The 27,257-nt window shown below is 37.6% G+C and overlaps 1 protein-coding gene across 3 annotated transcripts; it reads left to right on the top strand.

Annotated features, from left to right (window-relative positions):
• The first annotated feature begins 11,040 nt into the window (after positions 1–11,040).
• Positions 11,041–27,168, top strand: LOC114820532 (uncharacterized). Of its 3 annotated transcripts, none has more exons than XM_070811214.1 (5): positions 11,041–15,607; positions 16,157–16,206; positions 25,344–25,748; positions 25,843–25,947; positions 26,865–27,168. In XM_070811214.1, exon 1 carries the CDS (start codon positions 11,041–11,043, stop codon positions 11,713–11,715), a length of 675 nt encoding a protein of 224 aa, XP_070667315.1. In that variant the 3' UTR covers positions 11,716–15,607; positions 16,157–16,206; positions 25,344–25,748; positions 25,843–25,947; positions 26,865–27,168. The 3 variants fall into 3 exon arrangements, with proteins under 3 accessions (XP_070667315.1, XP_070667316.1, XP_070667314.1); XM_070811215.1 differs by lacking the exon at positions 26,865–27,168 and having other exon boundaries at positions 25,344–25,478; positions 25,658–25,748; positions 25,843–26,094; XM_070811213.1 differs by lacking the exon at positions 26,865–27,168 and having other exon boundaries at positions 25,843–26,094.
• The last annotated feature ends 89 nt before the right edge of the window (positions 27,169–27,257 follow it).

Here is a 27,257-nt window from a genome sequence, read left to right on the forward strand (position 1 = left end):
TTTATTGTTTTTAATTCATTGTTTACTGTTTGATTTGCCATCTGCTTTCTTCAAATTGTCATAGATATTTTTTTCCTTCTTTAAAGTTGTCATAGATTTTTTTATGTGGTTTAGTTCATCGGCAGTCTATTGTTTTCCCTAGTAGAAAGGTCCAGTCTTGCTGTATCCTCCGACTCACTCTACTCTGTCTCTGTCTTTGTGATTCTGGGTTCTGTTCTGCCATTTTTTCTTCTCAAAGAAACCTAATTGCAGTTTCCTTTTCTATTTCCAAGCTTTTGCTATGCTTTGTGCTGCTGTATTTTCTATTTTTAATGAGGCTCGATTGAAATATACATCAGTTTGATTGAAATATGCATCAACTTGAATGATTATGTTGCTGTGTTTCGAATAATAGCAACTTTAATAGGTCTTAAGTGTCTAATTCATTGAACTATTGCATATATTGTGAGGTATTTAATTTTTCCGTTGATTTTCATGTTGAAGATATAGATTTTCATTCTGTCGCTGGAGCTAACTTTCCTTTTAAGTGAAGTATTTAATTTTTTTTGTTTCGTCAGCAGATCATTTGTTCGTATTTTTCATTGCAACCTTTTATGTGTATAAATATGCATGTGATTTTTTTTCCAGGAAAATAATTGCAGAAAGGGAAGGTACTTGCCACCAAGGTGCGTTTCGTTTGGGTTTCTAATGTCTATAAAATTAGATTTAATACTTGCAAGTGAATTTTCCCTAGAAACAATCAGATTTTTGGATCTAAGTTGCTAATTGTTTTAATTTTGTATAGGCTGCAATAAAATCTGCACCCACAACTGGAGGAGTCAAGAACCCTAACCATTACCGCCCTAGAACCGTCGCCCTTTGGTGAGTTTTCAACACAATATAGTTCAAATCCTCTGAATCGTGATCTTGAATTTTACTATGTTGCATTTCGTTATCTGAACTCTGTCCTTTTATTTATAAATCTGTTTGATTGAAAATTAGTCCATTCGGACCGTCTTCCACCCAAACAACCACTATATAGTTTGAAGAATGCATTTAATCTTTCTCGCAACGCCATTTATTTTTCTCTCAGCCCCCTACAAGGGGATTTGATTGCATCATATTGGTTTGGTCACTCATCTCTTTGTCCCCTTTTCAATAAAATTTTGTGCGATGTGGATGTGGGTTATTCTCAATGTTTAAATGGTAATTATTTGACAACTTCAGCAAAATTCTGTGTATGATATAATAAAGCTTTTTCTTACTGAATGTAAGCAAAAGTTTTGCAAATTAGAAGTGATAAAAATCTTTGTTTCATATAGCTACACTACTGCATAGCAGTATTTGATCAAACAATAATACGTTTTTTTTACAACAGTGATGCAGAAGGGTGAGCGTTGGAGTTGGAAATAAGTAGGACTTTGTATGGATTATTCTCTCCCTTCCCTGCATTAGAAGGTAAGTATTATTCCAAAATGTTTAGTATAAGTGAAGTTCAGATTGTTGAACTGTAGCTTTTTAATTTGACAAGTTCAAAAATTTTCATTGAAATTGAAGCATTTTGAGGATCTCTTTTGAGTTTTATTGTTGTATTATTGTTTTATTCTCACCTATTTTTGTTTCTACCAATTTTGCTTATTTATGTTTGATTAAGAATATGGATATTGAAAGTTTTGTTAATTTTTTCTCATCCCTCCTTTACAAAATTCGGTGAAATGCATTGCAGGTCATCAGTGCCATTTTGCCTCCAAAGTTTCCAAGTTAACTAAACTCACGTCCCTTAGGCCCGTTTCTCCTCCTTGACTCGCTGTGAAGAAGCTCAACTTCTCAGGGTTTGGTTTTTATTATTAGAACTTTCGTTTTTTACATATGTTTGTGATTAATGGTTTTCTTTTGAAAAAATGCTAATGGAAAATTGAATTTGAGTTATGATTTGTGATTTGTGATTTTTATTCGTCGTCTTACTAAGATTTTTGTCCATTTTGTCCAGCTCTCTCTCACAGCGGAATCACCATCACCACCCAACAAACCCAAGTGGGGGAATTTCAATTACTGTTCTTGGAGGGAGGTAAAGTTGCTATCTTTCTCTACAAAGTGTTGGATTTTTTAAAATTTGGGTTCCATATTTTTTTTCTCTATTGGTTTAGCTTATGTCAAATTTCGCTATGTCTTAAGGTTCACTTATGCCTTATAATTGGTAATATTTTTAGTGCGGTTGTGTACAACACTATGTGGTGTTCACGCACAGCCGTTTTGTTATTGGTTTTGGCTGTTTGTTATTATGTTCCATTCCACTTTGATATCCTTTAATAGAAAATGCTAAAATCCTAACTCATTCCCATTCAATGACATCTTAAGTTGTTGTAGAAGCAAATGATCCAATAATTACATATTTAATTAGAACTCCATGAGTGTTTTTTTCAATGATTTGTTGATTTTGTGTGATTTCGGTTGGATGGCTATCATAAAGCGAATCCTCAACTTTGTTCGTGTATATTGAGAGTAAATTAGAGAGCTAAAAGGTAGTAAAGTTTGAATATTTATGTTTAATGTTGTTTTGAGTTTGGAATAATTTTGTTTGTTTGATATTAGAAATTTAGTGATAGGGAATTGGCACTTTTCTCAGTTTTGAACAGCGTTTAACTCGTTTCTAATTTTCTGTTTGGTTTCCAAGAAAATCGAGGGAAAAAAGGATAGAAGATTAATGAATTCATTGAATTGAGTGATTTAAGTCCATTTTTAATTGAAGTTATTCCCCTTGCTTTCATTTCTGTTTTTTTTTCTTTTGGGTTTCCAGCACGTTGAGGATGGTAAAATAAATTATTTTGATTTTGGAAGTCTACTTTGTTTTTCAGCTTTAGTTCTTGGGAGAACCAAAAATGTGATTTCATGGATGGTGGTTGTATTTGTCTGTCATTTGAAAGCAATTGAAACAGAGAGAGAGAGAAGGGAGAGGAAAAGGATTTGGTCCTTATTTAATTCTTCTTCTATTTCATAGATTCAAAATGTGTAGTATCTCATTTAATTGGTGTACCTTTGCTTATTTAACTCAAATTTAATATGATTTGGTCCTCCAATTTCTCTAAATTGCTAATGGATTTATTTTCTTTGGAAATTTTATGAACTCTGGTTGTGGGATGATGCTTGCAGGTGAACTATATGCATGGTTTTTTGGGATGAGTTAGGAAGATCCACCTGAAAACAGCATAAAAGATAGAGAACTGGTATGTTGCTTTGTCTTTCTGTTGGATTTTGATGTTTATGTTTTGCTACTAAGAGGATTTTATGGTGTTCTAAATCTGTTTTGTAAATGTGCTTAAAGATTGGACATGTTCTTGAATATTAGCCATGTTGTTTGAATTGGATATGTGATTGAATTTTAGGTATTTAGTTTGAATTGATTCGGATATGTGGTTTATTGAACTGGAATTTCAATATGTGCTGATAGGAATTGGATATGTTGAATTAGAGATGTGCTACTTTGAATTGGATAGGTTGAAAAATGACAAGCCATGGTATAATGACAGCTTTTTTTTTTTTTTTTTGCCCCAAGTTTACATAAGTCCCAAAGGTTGAATGTCGTTGCAATTTGGACGATCAGCCATTGATCGAAATCATTAGAAAACATGACTCAGGAGAGAAATGACAAGTCCATCACATATTAGAAAATCAGTTTTGCCCATTGATCTAAATCATTATAGGATTAAAAACTAGAATCTGACTTTGGAAGAACTGACATTCTCTTCTAAAACAGCTTCCTCCAACAAAAAACGTTCTTGCAGATGTTTAATTGCACATAGCAATGGAAAAAGATAATAGGTCAGAAGTTAATAGTTTACACCCATATTTCAACACGGTGATTGTTTGTTTTGAACATACACCAGGTTCACCTTATATCAGCAGTTTCCCAGTCACACGAGCATAAACATTAGATATGAGTTTAATAAAAAAAAATATTGGTAGATTTGTATATGCTCCCTTGGGAACTAATTTTGTGTGGAATTTTGTTGTATAGGCTATGGAGTAAATACATGTTGCATGACGTGACTTATTTGAGTTCATTAGAGGGTCGTGGCGATGCCCATGTAAAGGTGCATGTCATGCTTCTTATGAAAACTTTCCCTTCATCTTTATGAAATTATGAAAACTTTCCCTTCATCTTTAGATTAGCAAATAGAAGATTGAATTCAGAACAATATGATTTCGATTGCTTTTTCTTTGCTCATTTGATTCGCTGGGTTTACAGATTTTAAAGGTTCAACATCGACCCTATGTTCATTTCACATGAAATTTCCTTTTTATTTTTCTGGGTATAAATTATCTGTGAAATGCTGGTTTGATTTGACTTTTGAAAGAAGAAAAGAAAAGGATAACTGAGAGATTGGTTTTTGAAGAAAACCCATCTGGATATGGAATAAGATCCTTTGACTAGGCCTAAGAGTCGTACGTCAAGATTTTGAGTTGTTTATTTGGGCCATAAGACCCATTGGTACCTAAAATGTGTACTCCATTGACGGACACCTTTTGAAAATTTAAATTCAACCAAAGGAATTTGAACATTTGTGCTTTGGAAGTTAGCTACTTGAACAAGTACTTGAACATTTGGCATATATTTTATCCTTTTCCATAATCCCTGTTGGATCAATACTCCCCATCAACATGTAAGTCTTGGCACTAGAATTTTTTCCTTTTTTAAGATTGGTATTTTCCTCTTTCTTCAGGAATGACAATGTTGCAAATATGATTATTCTAGAGGAATATAAGAAGACATCATCTTAAACGTAGTGAAAGGAACTGCAAATACAAAACATGAAGGAACGAAACCCATCAAGGAACTAGAAATAGTAAAAGGAAAAATAAATTTGATAGGATGTTATATAATCCATGGACATGTATAAAAACAATAATATGGCAGCCATTTGAAAAGAAAGAAATATCAGCTTACCTTTGGTTGATGCACGCCTATTGAAGAAAACACCACGAGTATTTTCCTGATTTTTCATCAGTAACTCCATAAAATAATATTTCCGCACCCCTCCATGGCATAGAAGGGCAATTGAATTCCTATTGGACATAGAATGCAGTAGGACTAAGATACGATCACATTACATGAACTTTAATTACTTTTCATGACATAGTTTCAATTTCTTTGCTTTGCTTTGGAAATTTGTGTGTTGATCTCGATTTAGCTTGCAGTTTAACTATTGAGGATTCTTAATGTATTTTGGTTTTACATGGATTCCATTTTTGTGATTGCCACCCTTAGTCGGTGGTATTATCTTTACAATGGATTTAAATTGCGGATTTAGAGAATCTGATAACAAAACTAAATTATATGTTCCATGCTTTTCGTTTTCATTTTGGGTTTTGCTTTGTTTGGAAATTTGTGCATTTATCTTTGGTCAAATATAGGCAACGATGTGAAAGTTGATGTTTTGAGACTTACCCTTTGTTTGGTGCACTTTCACAGATTGAGTCCATTATACTGTCACAATTTAAGTTACTTTTGTTGTATTCCACTTCGAATTCTTAATCTCACTGCTTTTTCACAGGTTAGATCGGGCTTACATCGTAGAGTTGTAATCTGGTTTTGCTGTTGCCTTTAACGTAGGGGTTATGAGCCATACATTTCAATCAAGCCTTTGGTATGTCCTGAACTTCGATACATTGTTTCCCCCATGCTTTCCGTTTCAGCCAGTGCGATTTTAGAAATTTTTTAACTAAACCTTTGGTTTCTTCGTCTTATATTATACGTTTGTCCCATGCTTTGTTTCTCACTCTTGGTTGTCTTTATCACCTCTGATTGTCCAAAGGTCCGATAGTACTTTGTTTTTTTGGGTTTAAATAATGTCTATGCAATTCTATTATTTTTTTGAAAATTTCTTGCTCTCTCTGTTTGTAAAGCAAAATAAACTAGTTGAAGTATCTTCTAAAGGGCTCCTGCAATCTTTATAATTACTCTGTTGTTTCCTTTAGTTATGGGTATCTGACTTTCATTTTAATTTCTATATATGTCGTTCCAATGGAATCAAGTGCCAAAATTAGAATAAACATCTTTTAGTCAAGTTGGACACTTATCCATATAATGTTTGGTTCAGGGATCCTTATACAAACATAATCTTCTGATGTATTTCAATTAGTGTGAAAACTGTCTTAACTATACAATTGATGCGTTATAGTCTTAGTTTATTGAATCCGTTTGTTAACGGTTTGAATTCTTACTGTGAATCTCACTCATTTTTTGCAGTTTAGATTAGACTCTCATCACATCATTATAATCTCCTCTTGCTGCTGCGTGCATTTGAATCAACACTTTGGTATGTCACCTGAACTTAAATGCATTCTTTTTCGCTTGAGGCACCACGACTTTATAATTGTTTGATTGATTGTTTGGTTTGATCGCCTTATCTTATTCATTTGCTTTCTGCTTTGTTTTTCATTCTTGGTTGTCTCGATCATCGTCTCATTGTCCAGAGGTCAAATGGTTTGACTTTTTTTTTTGTTTTAATTATGTTTGTGCAATTCTATTATTGTTTCAAAGTTCCTTGCTATCTCTGTGATTCTGGTTTAACCCAGTGCTCTTAATTCTTTATCGGATGTTCTTGGGCATTTAATCTCTGTTATTCTGTTATTAGTTGGTTGGTGTTTTCGTTTGGTTTTCTAATAGTGAACTATCTCATCCTCCCCGAAGTGCTTTAACATGTTTTGTTGATAATTGCGCTCTCTAAACGAAGTGGACACTTTTAACTTCCATATTTAAGAAAATGAGTGGCCTTTTAACAATGCAAGAATGCAGCTAAGATGTTAAGAAAAAAAATCATGGATATTTACCTTCAAACTACAACTATCATTAGATCATAAATAATTAAGTTATGTATTTTCTTTATCGGCCATCACTTCAAAATTTGATCCAAAACACTGTCAAAATGCTTTTTGGTTCTGTTTTCTATATTTGTTATCTAAATTCTGCAAATCTTCTACATTTACATGATTAATCTGAGTTTTTAAGATTTTTAGTAATTGTGTTGTAATTAGTGACTCGAATTGTTTTGGATCTGTCGTCAAATTATGTAGCAGTAGCCAAATATAAACATTTGAAATAACATTACTTAAAATAGTGGTTTTAATCCGAACTCAATTCTTTCGGGGACATATTGTAGGTTGATTCACTTTCTGAGATGTAATATAGTTGGCGTGTTGGGGCTGATTGTGGAGATTCTGTTTGCATTGTAATTGTTGTTGTAAAGAGTCCCTATATGCTGCTTAAAGGCCGGTATCGACTGATTCGTGATCTGATTACTCGAGAAGGTCCATTTTTTGAAATAGCTTGCATCCTTATTGCTGGTTTGACAATCATTACATGGCTAATTGTGGTTGTTTCAAGTATCGTGTTGGCAGTTTTCATGAACATTTTAATTGGATTGTATGCATCAGTTGTAGCATATCAGGTTTGCTTACACCAGACTAAAATCATTGTAATCTCCTTGGCTTTTCAGGACGCATTATATGTGTGAACTACATGTTTCTTCTGTTTCTTAAGGAAACAAAACTTTCTTGGAAACCATCTCTTTCTAATCAAAGACTTTCAGTTTCTTCCCACTCATTGTACACTGTCTTTATATGCCAGCTTACTTAAATGTATATAAAAGCAAAATTGCTTATCTTATCGACCTCATTCACTCATGTAACCATCTGTTTGTTAATAATTGTGTTGAATTTATTCAACTTAAATGTGTTTTATTCATCCGATTACGCCTGAAACAGTTGGTTCCCGCATCAACGTGCGGGCGTAATTTCTAGTCTATTCTAAAATTGAGGATGAGGCTGCCAAAAAGGGGGTGGTTAGGGGTTGATTTTGTCTCCTCAAATCAAGGTTTGAACCCACCTTCACTCCCTTCCTCTTCCTCATCTCAGCCGCAGAGGGTTGAACCCCCCGCCTCCAGAAGCTACTCCAACAACAACAACAAAGCCTTTTCCCACTAAGTGGGGTCGGCTATATGAATCCTAGAACACCATTGCGCTCAGTGTTGTGTCATGTCCTCCGTTAGATCCAAGTACTCTAAGTCTTTTCTTAGGGTCTCTTCCAAAGTTTTCCTAGGTCTTCCTCTACCCCTTCAGCCCCGAACCTCTGTTCCGTAGTCACATCTTCGAACTGGAGCGTCAGTAGGCCTTCTTTGCACATGTCCAAACCACCGTAACCGATTTTCTCTCATCTTTCCTTCAACTTCGGCTACTCCTACTTTACCTCGGATATCCTCATTCACAATCTTATCCTTTCTCGTGTGCCCACACATCCCACGAAGCATCCTTATCTCCGCTACACCCATTTTGTGTACGTGTTGATGCTTCACCGCCCAACATTCTGTGCCATACAACATCGCTGGCCTTATTGCCATCCTATAAAATTTTCCCTTGAGCTTCAGTGACCTACGACGGTCACACAACACGCCGGATGCACTCTTACACTTTATCCATCCAGCTTGTATTCTATGGTTGAGATCTCCATCTAATTCTCTGTTCTCTTGCAAGATAGATCCTAGGTAGCGAAAACGGTCGCTTTTTGTGATCGTCGCTAGATTGCTCCGGTCATTAGTGTGGATAAGTATATAAATGGATAGAGATAGGAAAGCAAACACCAGATGTACGTGGTTCACCCATATTGGCTACGTCCACGAAATAGAGGAGTTCTCATTAATTGTGAAGGGTTTACACAAGTACATAGGTTCAAGCTCTCTTTTAGTGAGTACTAGTGAATGATTTAGTACAAATGACATTAGGAAATATTGTGGGAGAATGATCTCGTAATCACGAAACTTCTAAGTTCCGGAGTGTGGTATCGTCTTAACTTGCCTTATCTGTCTCGTAGGTAGATGTGGCATCTTCTCTGGAAGTACTCTTCCTCCATCCAGGGGTGGTATCTTTAACTGGTGGAGATGCACAAGGTAATGTATCAATTTCACTTGAAGCTTACTTGTAGTTTCAGGCTTGGTCAAGCGCGATACAAACCATGTAGTAGGAGTCCTCCAAGTCGCCGATCTAGGGGATCTGCTGAAAGAGGTGACAGACAAGGTAAGCAATCAGAGCTCCAAGTAATCAGTCCCAGATCAGAACTTTGATTTCGAGTTCCGGCTGATTGTTCACATTCTCCCTATCTTGCAGGCAGCATGAAGGATAAAGAGAAGAAAAATGAGAAGAGATGATATGGGATACTTTTGCTTTTGAAGAAGTAACTTTCCACAGGCTTATTCTTGAACTGGGCTGGAGGGTTTTCTGGTTTCCTCCAGAGTATAAGGCCGACTGAAGAATTTGAAGGTCAAAACAAGTCCATCAAATCTATAGTACGTTCGACCCTGCTGATATGGGATACTGTTGCTTTTGACAGAGTAGTGGATGTATCGGCACGTGTGCTGTTACGCTTGTCTCCACATGCTTCCTTGTATCCTTCTCACTTGCCCTATATGTTCCTCAGGCAGATGCGGTATCTTCCCTGGAAGCATAAGATGTTGAAGATGAGTACTCGAGAGCAATGCCAGGTAAGTAATCAAGTAAGGGGTTCTAGGCAGTCAGTTCCTGACTGGAAGCTTGATTCCAAGTGCTGACTGATTGCTCTCTTTCTCCTTGTCTTGCAGGTAAGAACAAGGCCAAAGGAAAAGACAGGGAAAAAACATGATATGGGATACTCTTGCTTTTAACCCTGATGATATGAGATATTCTTGCTCTAGTATAGCTTGTTTGCAGAGGTATTATCGGGGGGAAAGAAAGCTGAATATTTCGAAAGGCTTCTTTGGGAGTGCCCTCTCAGATATGAGTAAGGGTTGAGCATTTTTGCAGGTCTGCCTGTCTGTTGGGGATAGAGGTCAACATATATAGGAGTCTCCCTAACAACAAGTAGTAATGCTATTCCTTTACCCTGCTTGGTCATAACACGGTAGTGGGAGCTGCCAGCTTCACATGTTTTAACTCTGTCAGAGCACTTTGAAAAAGTGGTCTGTGGTATCTGGAAAGCTGATGTTGCGTGTAAACATTACAGACAAGCTTTATCCAAGGAGATCCGGCTCTTGAAGTTGGGAAAGTGGTGCCTCTTCGGTTTTCGAACAAGCAATCCTGTCGGAGATCTGGCTCTCGAGATTCGGAGAACGATGCCTTTTCGATTTTTGAGAAAGTAATCCTGCTAGGGGTCTGGCTCTCGAGATTCGGAGAGCGGTGTCTCTTCGATTTTTGAGAAAGTAATCATGTTGGGAGTCTGGCTCTCGAGATTCGGAGGGCGGTGCCTCTTCGATTTTGGAGCAAGCAATCTTGTTGGGAGTGTTTTCTCGAATGTGAGAAAAGGTTGGGCATGTTTGCTAGTCTATCTTGCCACGAAGCACAGAGGTTGACACACAGGGACTTTCCAATTATCCAGCAGTGGTACTGTTCCTTCACCCTTGTGGGTAATAATATGGTAGCTAGACCTTCAAAATTTATGTGTCTAAACTTTGTTAGTGCTGTTTCTTTGCTATTCTTTTACCCTTCTTGGTCAGAGCGGTGTAGTGGGAGCTGCAAGCTTCACGTGTCTCAACTTTGTCAGAGAACTTTGGCAAAGTTATCTGTGGTACTCATGAGCTAGTGTTGCGTGTGGGAAGTGGGTGATTGAACAGTAAGATTCATGTGCTTTCTACTTCACCAGAAATCTTCGACATAATGCCCATAATTTTCGCAAAGCTGACAGGTGCTGACAAGGCTGGAAAAGTAGGTGCCTCTTCGATTTCTGAGATCGGCCCTCGTGGTCTCTGAGCAGCCCAGCTTTTGAGAAAGCAAGCGCATCTTCGATTTCTGAGATCGGCCTTCGTGGTCTTAAGCAGCCTAACTTTTGAGAAAGCAAACGTCTCGTGGTCTCTGAGCAGCCTAGCTTTTGAGAAAGCAAACGCCTCTTCGATTTCTGAAGCTCCGTCGAGTGCAGATTTTTATAAAGGCTGGCATTAAGTTCCAAAACACACTTGAATCTCCACCAGTAGAAGCTCCATTCTTGCACTTCTAAGATCTTGATTTGTCCGACCTCTTCTCTCTTCAACACCTTTGAAAATGTCTAGCCCTTCCGACCGTCGTTTTGACTTGAACCTTGTTGAAGAGGCAGCCACGCCTTTTCCAGACAACATATGGCGTCCATCATTCGTCTCCCCTACTGGTCCTCTTACCGTTAGGGATTCCGTGATGAAGAATGATATGACCGCTGCGGTAGTGGCCAGGAACCTTCTCACTCCCAAAGATAACAGACTACTTTCCAAACGGTCTGATGAGTTGGCTGTTAAGGATTCTCTGGCTCTCAGTGTTCAGTGTGCAGGTTCTGTGTCTAACATGGCCCAACGCCTATTTGCTCGAACCCGCCAAGTTGAATCATTGGCGGCTGAAGTGATGAGTCTCAAACAGGAGATTAGAGGGCTCAAGCATGAGAATAAACAGTTGCACCGGCTCGTACATGACTATGCTACAAACATGAAGAGGAAGCTTGACCAGATGAAGGAATCTGATGGTCAGGTTTTACTTGATCATCAGAGATTTGTGGGTTTGTTCCAAAGGCATTTATTGCCTTCGTCTTCTGGGGCTGTACCGCGTAATGAAGCTCCAATTGATCAACCTCTGCTGCCTCCTCCTTCTAGGGTTCTGTCCAGTATTGAGGCTCCAAATGATCCCCCTCCAGTGCCTGCTCTTTCTGGGGCTCTACCGACTGCTGAGACTTCTCCTAAGCAACCTTTGTGAAGGCTCCCTCTTGTTTGTTTATTTTGACTCATGTATATGTACATATTTGTGACTTATCGGGGATATCAATAAATAACTTTCCTTCATTTCAACGTATTGTGTTAAATACACCAAAGCCTTCTTCACTAAGTTCTCTGAATTTTCTTTTGTTGAAGCTTGTATGTTGAAGCTTTGTGAGTGGAGCATGTAGGTTGAGGTAGTATTCCCTTAATTTCCCGAGTGAGGAAAACTTCTCGGTTGGAGACTTGGAAAATCCAAGTCACTGAGTGGGATCAGCTATATGAATCTTTGAACGCCATTGTACTTGGTCCTGTGTCATGTCCTCCGTTAGATCCAAGTACTCTAAGTCTTTTCTTATAGTCTCTTCCAAAGTTTTCCTTGGTCTTCCTCTACCCCTTCGGCCCTGAACCTCTATCCCATAGTCGCATCTTCTAATCTGAGCGTCAGTAGGCCTTATTTGCACATGTCTAAACCACCGTAACCGATTTTCTCTCATCTTTCCTTCAATTTCGGCTACTCCTACTTTACCCCGGATATCCTCATTCCTAATCTTATTCTTTCTTGTGTGCCCACACATCCAACGAAGCATCCTCATCTCCGCTACACCCATTTTGTGTACGTGTTGATGCTTCACCGCCCAACATTCTGTGCCATACAACATCGCCGGCCTTATTGCCGTCCTATAAAATTTTCCCTTGAGCTTCAGTGGCATACGGCGGTCACACAACACGCCGGATGCACTCTTCCACTTCATCCATCCAGCTTGTATTCTATGGTTGAGATCTCCATCTAATTCTCCGTTCTTTTGCAAGATAGATCCTAGGTAACGAAAACGATCGCTCTTTGGTATTTCTTGATCTCCGATCCTCACCCCTAACTCGTTTTGGCCTCCATTTGCACTGAACTTGCACTCCATATATTCTGTCTTTGATCGGCTTAGGCAAAGACCTTTAGATTCCAACACTTCTCTCCAAAGGTTAAGCTTTGCATTTACCCCTTCTTGAGTTTCATCTATCAACACTATATCGTCTGCGAAAAGCATACACCAAGGAATATCATCTTGAATATGTCCTGTTAACTCATCCATTACCAACGCAAAAAGGTAAGGACTTAAGGATGAGCCTTGATGTAATCCTACAGTTATGGGAAAGCTTTCGGTTTGTCCTTCATGAGTTCTTACGGCAGTTTTTACTCCTTCATACATATCCTTTATAGCTTGGATATATGATACTCGTACTCTTTTCTTCTCTAAAATCCTCCAAAGAATGTCTCTTGGGACCCTATCATACGGTTTTTCCAAATCTATAAAGACCATGTGTAAATCCTTTTTCCCATCTCTATATCTTTCCATCAATCTTCGTAAGAGATAGATTGCCTCCATGGTTGAGCGCCCTGGCATGAACCCGAATTGGTTGTCCGAAACCCGTGTCTCTTGCCTCAATCTATGCTCAATGACTCTCTCCCAGAGCTTCATTGTATGACTCATTAGCTTAATACCCCTATAGTTCATGCAATTTTGTACGTCGCCCTTATTCTTGTAGATAGGCACCAAAGTGCTCGTTCGCCACTCATTTGGCATCTTCTTCGTTTTCAAAATCCTATTGAAAAGGTCAGTGAGCCATGTTATACCTGTCTCTCCCAAAACTTTCCACACTTCGATTGGTATATCGTCTGGGCCTACTGCTTTTCTATGGTTCATCTTCTTCAAAGCTACAACCACTTCTTCCTTCTGGATTCGACGATAAAAAGAGTAGTTTCTACACTCTTCTGAGTTACTCAACTCCCCTAAAGAAGCACTCCTTTCATGTCCTTCATTGAAAAGATTATGAAAATAACCTCTTCATCTATCTTTAACCGCGTTCTCTGTAGCAAGAACCTTTCCATCCTCATCCTTGATGCACCTCACTTGGTTTAGGTCCCTTGTCTTCTTTTCCCTTGCTCTAGCTAGTTTATAGATATCCAACTCTCCTTCTTTGGTATCTAGTCGCTTATACATATCGTCATAAGCCGCTAACTTAGCTTCTCTCACAGCTTTCTTCGCCTCTTGCTTTGCTTTTCTATACCTTTCACCATTTTCATCGGTCCTATCCTTGTATAAGGCTTTACAACATTCCTTCTTAGCCTTCACCTTTGTTTGTACCTCCTCATTCCACCACCAAGATTCCTTTTGGTGTGGGGCAAAGCCCTTGGACTCTCCTAATACCTCTTTTGCTACTTTTCGCATACAACTAGCCATGGAATCCCACATTTGGCTAGCTTCCCCCTCTCTATCTCACACACACTGGGTGATTACTTTCTCTTTGAAAATGACTTGTTTTTCTTCTTTTAGATTCCACCATCTAGTCCTTGGGCACTTCCAAATCTTGTTCTTTTTTCTCACTCTTTTGATATGTACATCCATCACCAATAAGCGATGTTGATTAGCCACGCTCTCTCCTCTTGGTATAACTTTGCAATCCTTACAAGTTATACGATCCCCTTTCCTCATTAGAAGAAAATCTATTTGTGTTTTTGACGACCCACTCTTGTAGATGATCACATGTTCTTCTCTCTTCTTAAAGAAGGTGTTGGTTAAGAAGAGATCATATGCCATTGCAAAATCCAAGATAGCTTCCCCATCCTCGTTTCTCTCCCCAAAACCATGGCCACCATGAAAACCTCCATAGTTGCCTGTCTCCCTGCCCACGTGTCTATTTAAATCTCCTCCTATAAATAACTTCTCCGTCTGAGCAATTCCTTGCACCAAGTCTCCAAGGTCTTCCCAAAATTTCTCATTCGAACTCATATCCAACCCTACTTGAGGTGCGTACGCACTAATCACATTGATAAGTTCTTGTCCTATTACAATCTTGATTGCCATGATTCTATCTCCTACCCTCTTGACATTTACAACATCTTGTGTCAAGGTCTTGTCCACGATGATGCCAACACCGTTTCTCGTTCTATTTGTGCCCGAGTGCCAAAGTTTAAACCCTGAGTTTTCTAGATCCTTTGCCTTAAGACCAACCCACTTAGTTTCTTGTAGGCACATAATATTTATCCTTCTCCTCATCATAACTTCCACTACTTCCATAGATTTTCCCGTTAAGGTTCCTATATTCCACGTTCCTAAACGCATTCTACTCTCCTGAACTCTACCCTTCTGTCCTAACTTCTTCACCCTCCCTCGTCCAATGGAATCAAAGTACTTCTTTTGTGTGTCCCGTGTAAAGTTGATAGGTGCATATGCTCCCAAACAACTTTGAGTGAAGTCGTTCGAAAAGAAGTTTCTATGGCCCCCTTGCTCATTTAACACTGCATCCGGGTGCCTATGGAGATACAGCGACCCTTGCTCACTTATCACTGTGCTCGGGCCACACAGCGCACTACTTACGGGTGACGCTCTAGCTTTAGCACGATTTCGTTCTGAATTCATTTTCATAAGGATTCGACGTAACTGTGGAGTGCCGGCTGTCGACTACCTGACGCCCTCCCCCTCCTCCTTTACCCGGGCTTGGGACCGGCAATGTAAGATAAACTTACATAGGCGGAGTTCTCCAGAAGCTACTCCAAACCCCTAAATTTTATCCCAAACCCAAAGAAGCCCCGAAATCCCAATTCAGTTTCACGGAATCAGGGTGTCCTGCTGGTCAAACTGCAGTGAAGAAAACTGAGGTGGGTTCATCCAACGGTCAACTGGTGTCTGTGCGTATTGTTGAGACAGCAACTGGGCAGCAACAAGAACATGAAGAGAAGAAGAAGAGAGAATCGCTGTTGGTGGTGTTCCGGGGGAAGACGTTGGGGCATCGGAGTCCAGCAAAGCCCATTACGAGGATGATGATTGTGATGTGGTGAGTAGAATGGAAGAGTTGTAGGTCGTTGTCGAATTAATGATCAGGCTTAGGAGGATGAGGTAATCTGAGACTTTCAAGTTTTTTTACTTTCTCATTTTGTGTAGCTTGAATTTTAGTTCAGGATTGCTTATTTCGCTATACTCTGCTGGAATCATGAGAATTACCGCCCCCCCAAAAAAAAAAAAAAAAAAAAAAACCAACAGAAATTAAATTTGTCTTTCATTGTTTCATACATATTTTTGTAAACAAAAAACATAAAACGGAAAATTTTTAAAAAAGAATAAATTATAACGTGGAACTCAAAAAAAACTCTTATCACTTTCAACACATAAAAGTTTATGTACTCTTGTATTTGGCTTTAATTGGTGGGAAAGGTCATGAGTTTTTTGGTGTCATGAGCCCTCATGCGTCTGTTCTCGAATTTAGGCGCATAATTTTTCTATTGTAGTAGTTTTTGCTGGGCTTATCTTGGATTTAGGTTATTCAATATATAGTTTATTGAGAAAGGTTTTAATCTTCTGGGTTCATAAAGGTTGAAGCTTTTGCAGTTTTTATGTAGACCCATCTGCTCAAAACTAATGGATTTATGATGTTCTTTTGATTTGTAGGTCCACTTGCTGATTGGAAATCCCAGCACCTGCTATCAATCTATCTACTGGTAAGTTCTTATGGTTAATGAAAGAGAGGGAAAAAAGTCGACTTTTGTATCTCTCTCCAGTTGTTTTGGAATTGATTTGCATAAACACTCATCTTTGATTTCTTCATTTTCTCATTACCTCTTTTCTATATTTGATCGTTGAGGTGGTGTGTGCTTTAGTTTGGCCTTTTGTTTATGAATTTCATAAAATCAAAAAATCTGCTGTGTGCTGAGTTTTATTGGCGTAAATCTATTGATGCCTGGTTTTTTTATAACTTCATTTTCTACATTGCTTTTGTTTTTAATGATGTTTTCTTGCTTAATGATTACTTATTGAAAGTCCTAGGATGGGTACTAACTTAACTAAAATTATAAATAAATTTCAACTTAAAACTAGTTCAAATTGTGATTTATATTAATCAGTTATGCGGCTTTAATTCTACACAAAATATCCAGCATAAATATAAAGAGTACACAATGATGTAGGATTTTACGAGGCAAAACCCACCACTGGGAAAATCCTCGGGCTACCAAGCCAGGAAGCACTAAGAAAGAAAGAATACATAAAGACTTACAAAACTCATCAACTAGACACTCATACCAGTTGGCAGCTTTGTCTCCGCGCTTTGCTACTCGATCTTTCTTCAGTCTTCGAGTTGAAGTGGCACACCCCTAACGCAGTCGTCAATCACTTTTCCCTCGAACTTTGCAGGATGCTAACTCGATCATGCAGAATGTTTATATGATGAAGTGTTTGGTTGAAAAATCAATCAATTATGAAAATCACAAGGCACATTTTCACAATTGACATTCAATAAAAAACCAAATGAAAATCAGCATGAAAATAATATTTTCTCTTTAAAAACACATGCTATTGAAACCACAAGACAGCAGCAATATCAAAAATATTTTTTCCTTATTCCCATAAACGCCAAGCTGCTGCCCTTTTCTTTTATTTGTCAAAGGAGCCGAATATAAGCATGTGTGGTTGTCAAAAGGAGCCCAATAATTGCATGTGTGGCTGCCTTTTAAACAAAACAAAACCCTAACTCCTATCTACCTCACGGCACCTCCCAATTAAATTGATAAGGATGGCAAACCATTTAGATAACTCCCATGCAATTAGATTATTTTGAAATCATGTTTTAATAATTAATGTAGAAAGGATAAGTCATTCTAAAGAGATAAAACCCACAAAGGGTAAGAGTCCTATCCCAAATACAATAATATATGGATGTAGATGAATGTAGTTGGATGCATGCATGCAAACGTACCTGGATGAGTATCGCGTTTCAGTAACATCTTCGCATTGAAAGTGTGAGAAACCTCCCTAGACTAAAACTATTACAATTGTAAATATGTAACAAGTCTAAGCTATTATAGACTCAGGCATTTTGTCAGGGATTGCCAATTTTACCCTAACACTTATTTCCTTGGATCAATTGTATATGTCTAATAGAGGAGGTAGCATGCAATTTCGTATTATTTACACACGTATACATATTAATGGAATTAGTATTTAATTAGCTACAATCACTAATTTGGAGATGCATAATGTGCGTGCAAACTCTTCTCATGTGGAACAAGTAAAGAAGGTGAATCCCATTTGGTGGAGTGGAATGAGAGCGGAGGGGCTATCAAAATGACATATTATGGTTTTAGAAAACGCTCTTTAGACGTTGTTCAGTCAAGTTAGATATCATGCCAGGTTTTGTTACATTACAGTGATGATTATGAATTTCTAGAAGAAAATGAGTATTTCAGAGAGAGAATTCACAGAGGAGAGTGAGCTGATTTCATTTCTTCTTCATTACTCTATCGGAATGTAACCGATTGCAAATTCATACATAGCACTATCACACTCTCTCTCTCATAACAGAAAGTATACATCACAGCCATTCATTTCATCTATCCTATGAGATAGCTACAGCTTTCACTCTACATTGTTAACTCTCATTCAATCTAGAGCATTCATTTTGGAATGTAATCCAATGGCTCTAATTAAAACAAGTAAAATGAATTTATTTATTTCAGCTAAAACACTTAAACACTAACACTCCCTTCTAAGTTTTTAGTTGAAATTGTTGTACTTTTATGCACAAACGGAAACGAATTATAACAAAGTACCAAATATCAACGTTGTAGATGGAAAGCTAAAACAAACAATCTCAAACTAACACAAGAGATTTACGTGGTTTGGCGTAAAGCCTACTCCACGGGCGAATCACGAAAAGGAATTTCACTAAACAAACGGAGATTACAAAAGAGTGTTTAAACTCTACAACCTAAATCTCACAAATTACAAACCCTAAACCAAACGAGTAGAGAACTCAAAACAAAAGGAGAAGATTCTCCCAAATTGCTCTCTAACTCACAAATTGACTCTCACCAAATTGCCACACGAATGAGTCACACAAAATACACTAACCCTAAGGTCCTATTTATAGTGCATAGGACTTAGGTTACAATAGGAATCCTAATAGGAAATAAATCCAAATCCTAATCAAATAGGTAATTAACAAAATCTCTCCACCAAGGAAACTAACTAAGAAGTCAAAACCAAACCCAAATAGGACACCAAAACCAAATAGGTAACACAAACCTAATTTATTGCATTATCCTAATTTTGAGCCAAAAACCCAACAATCTCCACCTCGGCGAGAAATTAGCAAACTTCCAAATTTTGGGATACCAAAATACAAACGCAAACGTGCACCAAATTCTTTCGAAACTAATCTCCACCTAGACTCAAAAAATCCAAAAGTCTTCAAACTTCAACAAATTCCATTATGGAAACTAACAAATACGAAACAAAATCCAAGTAAAAGCTTGAACATACGAACAAAAAGTGCGAATTGCATTCCACCCAAAGAGCTTGAGTACCAAGCTCCACCTCTTCACATAACCTTTAGAGGAGTTCAGAACAACGATCTTCTGCAATGTTTGCATCAACACTAGCAAAAGATTTATCAAACAACTTCTTTTTGCCCTTGAGTTTAGGGCAATCTACTTTCCAATGACCATCCTTATAACAATAGCTACAAGTGTTCTTTCCAAGTTTGCTCCTTTCCTTATTCCTTCCTTGAACTACCAAAACTCCATCTTGTGTGTCAGACATTTTATTCTTTAGCTCTTTAGAATTCAAAGGGACTTTAACATCTTCCAAACTAAGGCTTTCTCTACCAAATAGCATGGTATCGACAAAGTGTTCATATGAAGGAGATAAAGAACACAACAAAGTTATCGCATAATCCTCATCACTAATTTGGTTGTCCACACTTTTCAAATCCATCATAAGTTTATTGAATTCATCAACATGCTTATGAATTGACGTACCTTTATCCATACGAAGAGTATGCAAACTTTTCTTCAAATACAACCGTTTAGCAAGGGATTTGGTCATATATAAGCTCTCCAATTTTATCCATAACTCAGGTGCAGATTTGATGCTACCAACTTCACGTAAGACTTCATTCAATAAAGTCAGCAGGATTGCTCCAAGTGCCTGTTCCATAACGTCTTCTTTTTCTTCATCAGTCCACGAATCCGGCAAAGCCTTCACACCCTTTAGTGTTTTCAAAAGCCCTTGTTGAACTAACAAAGCATGCATCTTCAATTGCCAAATACCAAAGTCATTGCCGTCGAACTTTTCAATATCAACCTTCACCGACGACACAGAAGGCTTCATCGTGATTGCCAAACAAAGCCCAAGCTGAAACCTGGGCTCTGATACCACTTGTTGTACTTTTATGCGCAAATAGAAATTATAACAAAGTGCCAAATATCAATGTCGTAGATGAAAGCTAAAACAAACAATCTCAAACTAACACGAGATTTACGTGGTTCGGCGTAAAGCCTACTCCACGGGCGAAGCATGGAAAGGAATTTTACTAAACAAACGGAGATTACAAAAGAGTGTTTAAACTCTCACAACCCAAATCCCACAAATTACAAACCCTAAACCAAACAAGTAGAGAACTCAAAACAAAAGGAGAAGATTCTCCCAAATTGCTCTCTAACTCACAAATTGATTCTCACCAAATTGCCGCACGAATGAGTCACACAAAATACACTAACCCTAAGGTCCTATTTATAGTGCATCTCTGATAAAATGGAACCTTCTGTTTATGTGTCTTGTCTTATGATGTGCCACTGGATTCTTAGAGATTGCAATAGCAGAGGTATTATCACATAGAATCTGAGTAGGCTCCACTTGTTCCTCTCCAAAATATGATAAGACAAACCTTAACCAGATGGCTTGAGCAGTTGCTTCTGCAGCACTAACATACTCAGCCTCTGCAGTGGACAATGCTACACTGCTTTGTTTGATTGAGGCCCAAGAGAATGCTCCAGAACCAAAGCTAAAAGCATATCCGGAGGTGCTCTTCATGTCATCTTCACTCCCTGCCCAGTCACTATGACAGTATCCAATAAGCATAGCATCTTTTGCCCTTTTCATATGCAATTCCATAGTCCAGTGTGCCTTGGATATACCTTATCACTCTCTTTGCAGTTCCCATATGTTTCCTGGTTGGATTATGCATGAACCGAGCAAGTAAACTTGCAACAAACATGATATCAGGTCTTGTAGCTGTTAAATATAATAAGCTACAAACAATTTTCCTGTAAAGACTCTCATCAGCTATTTCACTTCCATCTTCTTTGCTTAATCTTTCATTTGTTGCAAGTGGAGTTGCAACAGGTTTGCACTCCTTCAATCCAAATTTCTCCAACAAGGTCCTTGCATATTTCTTTTGATGCAGAAAGATACAACCTTCTGTTTGAATGACTCCAAGTCCCAAGAAATGATGCAATAGTCCCAAGTCAGACATTTCATACTTTCCCATAATTTCTTCTTTAAACTCATCCATTAATGTACTGGAACTCCCTGTGTATATAATGTCATCAACATACAAAGAAACAATGAGTATTCCTGCCTCAGTTGCTTTGATGTAGAGAGTTGCCTCACTTGGACTTCTGTGAAAACCAGAACTGCAAAAGTATGAGTCAATCTCCTTGTACCAGGCCCTTGGTGCCTGTTTCAACCTATACAAGGCCTTCTTGAGCTTGTAAACCTTGTCCTCATTGCCTTTAATCACAAAACCAAGTGGTTGATCTACATATACTTCCTCATTTAGAACTCCATTCATAAATGCGGACTTTACATCAAGTAGGAACAGCTTTTATCCTTTCTGTGCAGCAAGCCCAATTAGAGTCCTAATAGTGTCAAGCCTTGCCACAGGAGCAAATGTCTCATTGAAATCGATCCCAGGCTTTTGAGAGTATCCCTTAGCCACTAACCTTGCCTTATTCTTCTGTATAGACCCATCTAGGTTCAATTTTGTTTTGTAGATCCACTTGACACCAACAACCGGCTTATTAAATGGTCTATCAACAAGTTCCCAGGTACAATTCTTCTCTATCATGCCAATTTTTGCTTCCATTGCCTTTTGCCATGACTCATCTTTTGCTGCTTCCTCAAAGTTCTCAGGCTCAATAATGCACATATTGCATTTTGCATATATTTCTGTCAAGCTTTTGAACTTCAAAGGAGTATGATCATAGTCTTGAGGACTTGTGTTATTCTGCATTTGCACCAGCCTTGAGCCATTTTCAATTGACTCATTGGTTTCAGATGATGATGCTAAGGATTCATCATTTACATCACTTTTATCACTTGAGTTCCCTTCCACACTTTGCTCACACATTTTCTTTCCAGGTATAGATACACTGATGGTTTTCTCAGGTTGAGACTTCCAATCCTAGCAAGTATTTTCATCAACTATTACATCCCTTGACACAATTATTCTCTTTGAGATAGGATCATAGAGTCTATAACCTTTCTTACACGTGCCATATCCCAAGAGAATGCATTTAGTACTTGTTTCATCTAACTTCTGTCTAATTTGTCTTAGAATGTAAGCATAACACACAACCAAAAATCTTTAAGTGTTTGATCCCTGGTTTTCTACCACTATATGCCTCAAAAGGAGTCTTCTTATCAAGAGACTTGGTGGGACATCGGTTCAAAATATATACTGCTATATTAACAGCTTTTGCCCAGAAATCAAATGGAACACCCTTTTCAATCATCATACACTTTGCCATTTCAACTATGGTTCTATTATTCCTCTCAGCTACACCATTTTGCTGAGGTGTGTATGCCACTGTCAGTTGTCTTTCCATGCCCATTCCTTCACATAATTCCCTGAACTCATTAGATACATATTCTCCTTCTCTGTCACTTCTCAACTTCTTCAATTTGTAGCCACTTTGCAGTTCAACTGTGAGCTTAAATTTCTTGAATATACTAAACACCTCTGACTTGTTCCTTAAGAAGTAAACCCAACACATTCGAGTGCAGTCATCTATAAAGGTAAGAAAATACTTATTTCCAGCCTTTGTAGAAGTCTACATAGGTCCACAGATGTCAGAGTGAATGAGTTCAAGAGGTAATGAAGCCCTCCATGATGCTTCATTTGGAAATGCATCTCTGCAATGCTTCCCAAGAGCACATCCTTCACATATCTCATTGGTCATTTCAAGATCAGGCAAACCCAACACCATATTATGTTCTCTGAGTTGCTTCAAGCTGCCTAAATTCAAATGTCCTAATCTCCTATGCCAGATTGTAGAAGACCGATACACACCAGCCTTTAGAGCAACCTGCATCTCAGGTTTAAGTCTCAAAGGAAAACTTCTGTTGCCCTTCATTGGTATTCTAGCTATCAGATTTGACATGGAACCATCATCATATATTTCTGCAGTTGTACCTCCAAACACAAGAAAGTAACCGTGTTCCATCATTTGCCTTATACTGAGCAAATTGTCTTTTAAACCTGGAATTAACATCACCTCCTTGATATACCTCCTTCCCATTTTGGTATTAACTACTAAACTTCCTTTCCTGTAACTTCAATGAGCTGTCCAGTACCCATTTCTACCTTAGCAGTTATAGTTCTATCAATGTCAACCAGCAAATCCTCCCTTCCAGTCATATGGTTACTGCAACCACTGTCTACATACCATATATCTTCACTTTTCTTAATAGTGACATTATTGCAGACATAGAACATAGTAGGAGTGTCATTGACTTGATTAACAAAGTTCACATGTTGGTTAGCCTTCTCCTTCTTGCCCCGCAATCTCTTGCAATATGCCCCAACTTATGACAATTATGACACCTTGGCTTATCTTTGAACCATTCACCAAAATGCAGTTTATCACAATGTATACAAGGATTCTTAGCTCCTTCAGAAGTACTTGCAACTTTTCCAGTTTGATTTGCAGATCTATTATCCCCCTTTTTAAATTTGGACTTCCAATTCTTCTGTGGTTTGAACCCTTGATTCCCATTGTACTTATTTTGTTTTGGAGCTATACTGAGACTAACAAATGCTTTCTCATTGTGAGTTTCATCATGCCTGTCAATTCGTAGCTCATATCCCTTGAGAATAGCTACAACATCTTGAACATCAACAGTATCTAGATCCTTAGTATTTTCAATCGCAGAAGCAATACTATCAAAGGACCTAGGTAAACTTATCAGCAACTTTTGAACAATTCTCTGATTACTAATATCCTCACCATAGCTTCTCATTTGACTAATCAAATCAAATAATCTAACTAGATATGCAGAGAAAGCTTCATTTTCACCCATTCTAGTATACTCAAAATCACAACGTAAGCCTTGGAGTTTCACAGCCCGTACCTGTTTATCTCCTACAAATTCTTGTTTCAGCACATTCCAAGCAGCATTTGCAGTCTATTGGATGGCGATTCTCAGAAAGATCTGATCAGAAACCGCCCCTTGAATGATTCCAAGTGCCTTTGCATCTCTGACTATATTCTCCTTCAATAGCTTGCTCTCAGCAACAATGAGTTCTTCATCCTTCTTCGCCGAAGTATCAAAACCCTTCTCGACGATATCCCAGAGCTCATGTGATCGGAATATTGTCTTCATCCGAATTTGCCAGAAGTCAAAGTTGTCACCATTGAATACCGGCGCACGAAGATCTGCACCACCCGATCCAGCCATATGAGACTAGATCCAAGATCACTGTGATTTCTTCTCCGAGTTTTCTTCAGTGAGGAAGCTCGACGGTCAGTTCGAGTTCTTCACTGTGAGCTTCACAGATTCACGCCTAGTTGTAGATGATGCAACCTGGCTCTGAGGCCATGTTAGATTACAGTGATGATTATGAATTTCTAGAAGAAAATGAGTATTTCAGAGAGAGAATTCACAGAGGAGAGTGAGCTGATTTCATTTCTTCTTCATTACTCTATCGGAACGTAACCGATTGCAAATTCATACAGAGCACTATCACACTCTCTCTCATAACAGAAAGTATACATCACATCCATTCATTTCATCTATCCTATGAGATAGCTACAGCTGTCACTCTACATTGTTAACTCATTCAATCTAGAGCATTCATTTTGGAATGTAATCCAATGGCTCTAATTAAAACAAGTAGAATGAATTTATTTATTTCAGCTAAAACACTTAAACACTAACAGGTTTTTTTCTATAATTTTGAGGCATTTGGGTTCCATCTTAGTAATCATTGTGGTTTTTATGTTGTTCAAATATCTTTTTTTTTTCCTCTCATTGTATCAAGCTATTCAATAGATTGATATACTTTTGCTTTTTGTATCATTCTTATCATATACGGTTACACCCATGAGTTGGTATCAAGTCAGGCTGTGCACTAAATTGTTATCATTTTTGCAATGACTGTGCTTTATTACCAATGTGTTGGATATACCCCAAGAGGGCTATCAAATTAAGTTATGGAATATGGATAATACCAAAGTGTTGACATCTGTGGAATCAGATGGCAATTGCCTGTGAGTAACACTCTTTTTACATTTCATAAACACCATTCAATAAATTTGAGTTAGGGTTTTGTTCAATTCAATTTCAATAGTTTGATTCTAATTTGGTGAATAAAATTTCTTTCATAGTTCATTCAATTTGTTTCATTTTCTGATTTGGATTTTGAAAGTGAGTAAAGTTTCTGTTTGTTTGCTTGCTGCAGTTATTGAACTTATGCCATTACAATATTTGTTTCCTTACGTTTTGTCTTCTGCATTATGTCTATGTAGAACTACCATTTGGATAATGTGAATGACAACTTTCATGTATATTTTTGTAGCATCTACACATGATCAGGATGTCTTTAGCTTCTATGAAGACGAGCAACATTGTAATGGATTCGAAGAAGTATTGACACAATATGGAGATATCGTTCCCCATCTTTGACTTGCAGGTCCTGCAACCTCTAGCCACCGTAAGGGTTAATCTGTATCTTTTTTGTTCCTTACTGCAGGACCTACATCTTTTGCACCAACTATTAAGATGGCCATGACAAAAACAGAAACCTCACATTCCATTTCCCTCAAAACATAAACCTCACCTTCCATTTCGAATTGCATCCTTCGTTTGAACCGTTGCTCAGTTCTCTCGCAGAAACTACCAACGAGAACATCTTCTGAAAACCACAAATTTGGTGCACATTCAAAGAAAAAAATCTTAAACCCAGAAAAGGTTGGGTTTTTTGGTGAGTTTTTGGCCGATTTCGCGTAGGTCATTTTTTGGTTTGAATATTATGGCTTTCGAATTGTAATTGGTTTTCTGTGCAACTTTTGTTTTAGTGATTTGAGGGGTTTTGTTTTCAAGAGGAGACCAGTTTGTTGGTGATGAGGATATGCAACAGCAGAGGTGTCTGCATTTGATAATAAATGCAAGGAAATTGACTGGTAATTAACAGTATTACCATGTATATGTCTTCAGTTGTTGCTACTGAAAGTATTTAGTTGAATTCTACTATTTATAAAAAAACATCTAAACAATGATATGTAATCTATGAGAAGAGATTTAATGGCATTACTATGTTTTTAGTTCGATTCAGTGATGCAAACTGTTAATTTCCTTTGCAATTACTTTTATTTCAAGATATTGCACTCTTCTTTCAATCCTGCAACATCTCGCGGGCATTCCTTGCTAGTAGTTATATATCTTTGACTTTTAAGACTATAAACCTCCTTTTTTTAAAAAAAAAAACAAAAACCGTCCTTTTTCTTTTGTCATCGTTGAATTATGTGTGTGCATGTGTGAATTAAAAATAAGGCCATCTTAAATTATGTAGCAATGCATCTTTTTTTCAACTAAGTATTAAGTTAATGTTTTGTTTATTAGGGATTGATTCAATGTATTTCTTTTCAATAATAGTAAGCTAATGTCATCTTTTTGTGTCTCTAATTATTCTTATATTTTCTATATAGACCTAGTTTAATTATAAAAGAAAATTGAGATTAACACACTACAATATATGAACCCTAGGCTTTTTATCATTATGTGCCCAACTACTTACCTAATCGATTTGCAAGGACATAATATAATAATGAAGTAAATTTCTAGTTATGTTTTTTAAAGAAAAAATGTTCACAAAAATATTTTACAAGAACGTAATATTAAACTAATTCAAAAAATGTTAACATAAACAAAAATGTACACAATAACATTTTTTTTAAGCCTAATTAGTTCTTGGACATGGTCTTCCATGCTTAAATATCTATTTTAGACGTTCAATTTCTCCATTTATTATCCAGTACTTTTTAAATCTAGGATATGCTTTTCGCTTAGTTATTTGATGGTTTTAGATTTATGAATACAGGTTTGTGTTTTTTAGCCCAGATACTATTTCAAAGCTGAAGGAAACATTGTTCGTGAATAGCACATTGTCTACAAAGACGACATAGAAGACAGTTTACTTCATGTGAAAAAGAAGGGTTAGTTCTCACTAGAAAATAATCGGATGAATGAAACACATTTAAGTTGAATAAATGTAACACAATTATGAACAAACAGAGGGATACATGAGGTCGATAAGATACACTTTATGCTACCTTGTGCCAAAGAGTTTATGCTAGCATGCCCTCTTATGTTTAAGGAGCAATTGAAAGAAAATAGTTCATGAATGTCGCGCTTCTGCTGGCAGACTCATATCAGGATCACTATAGGTTCTGGGAAAGGATTGCCAAAAGAATGCATGCATAACTTCTCCTAC

This window comes from Malus domestica, chromosome 13, assembly GCF_042453785.1.
Source record: "Malus domestica chromosome 13, GDT2T_hap1".
In the NCBI taxonomy this organism is placed as follows: Eukaryota; Viridiplantae; Streptophyta; class Magnoliopsida; order Rosales; family Rosaceae; genus Malus; species Malus domestica.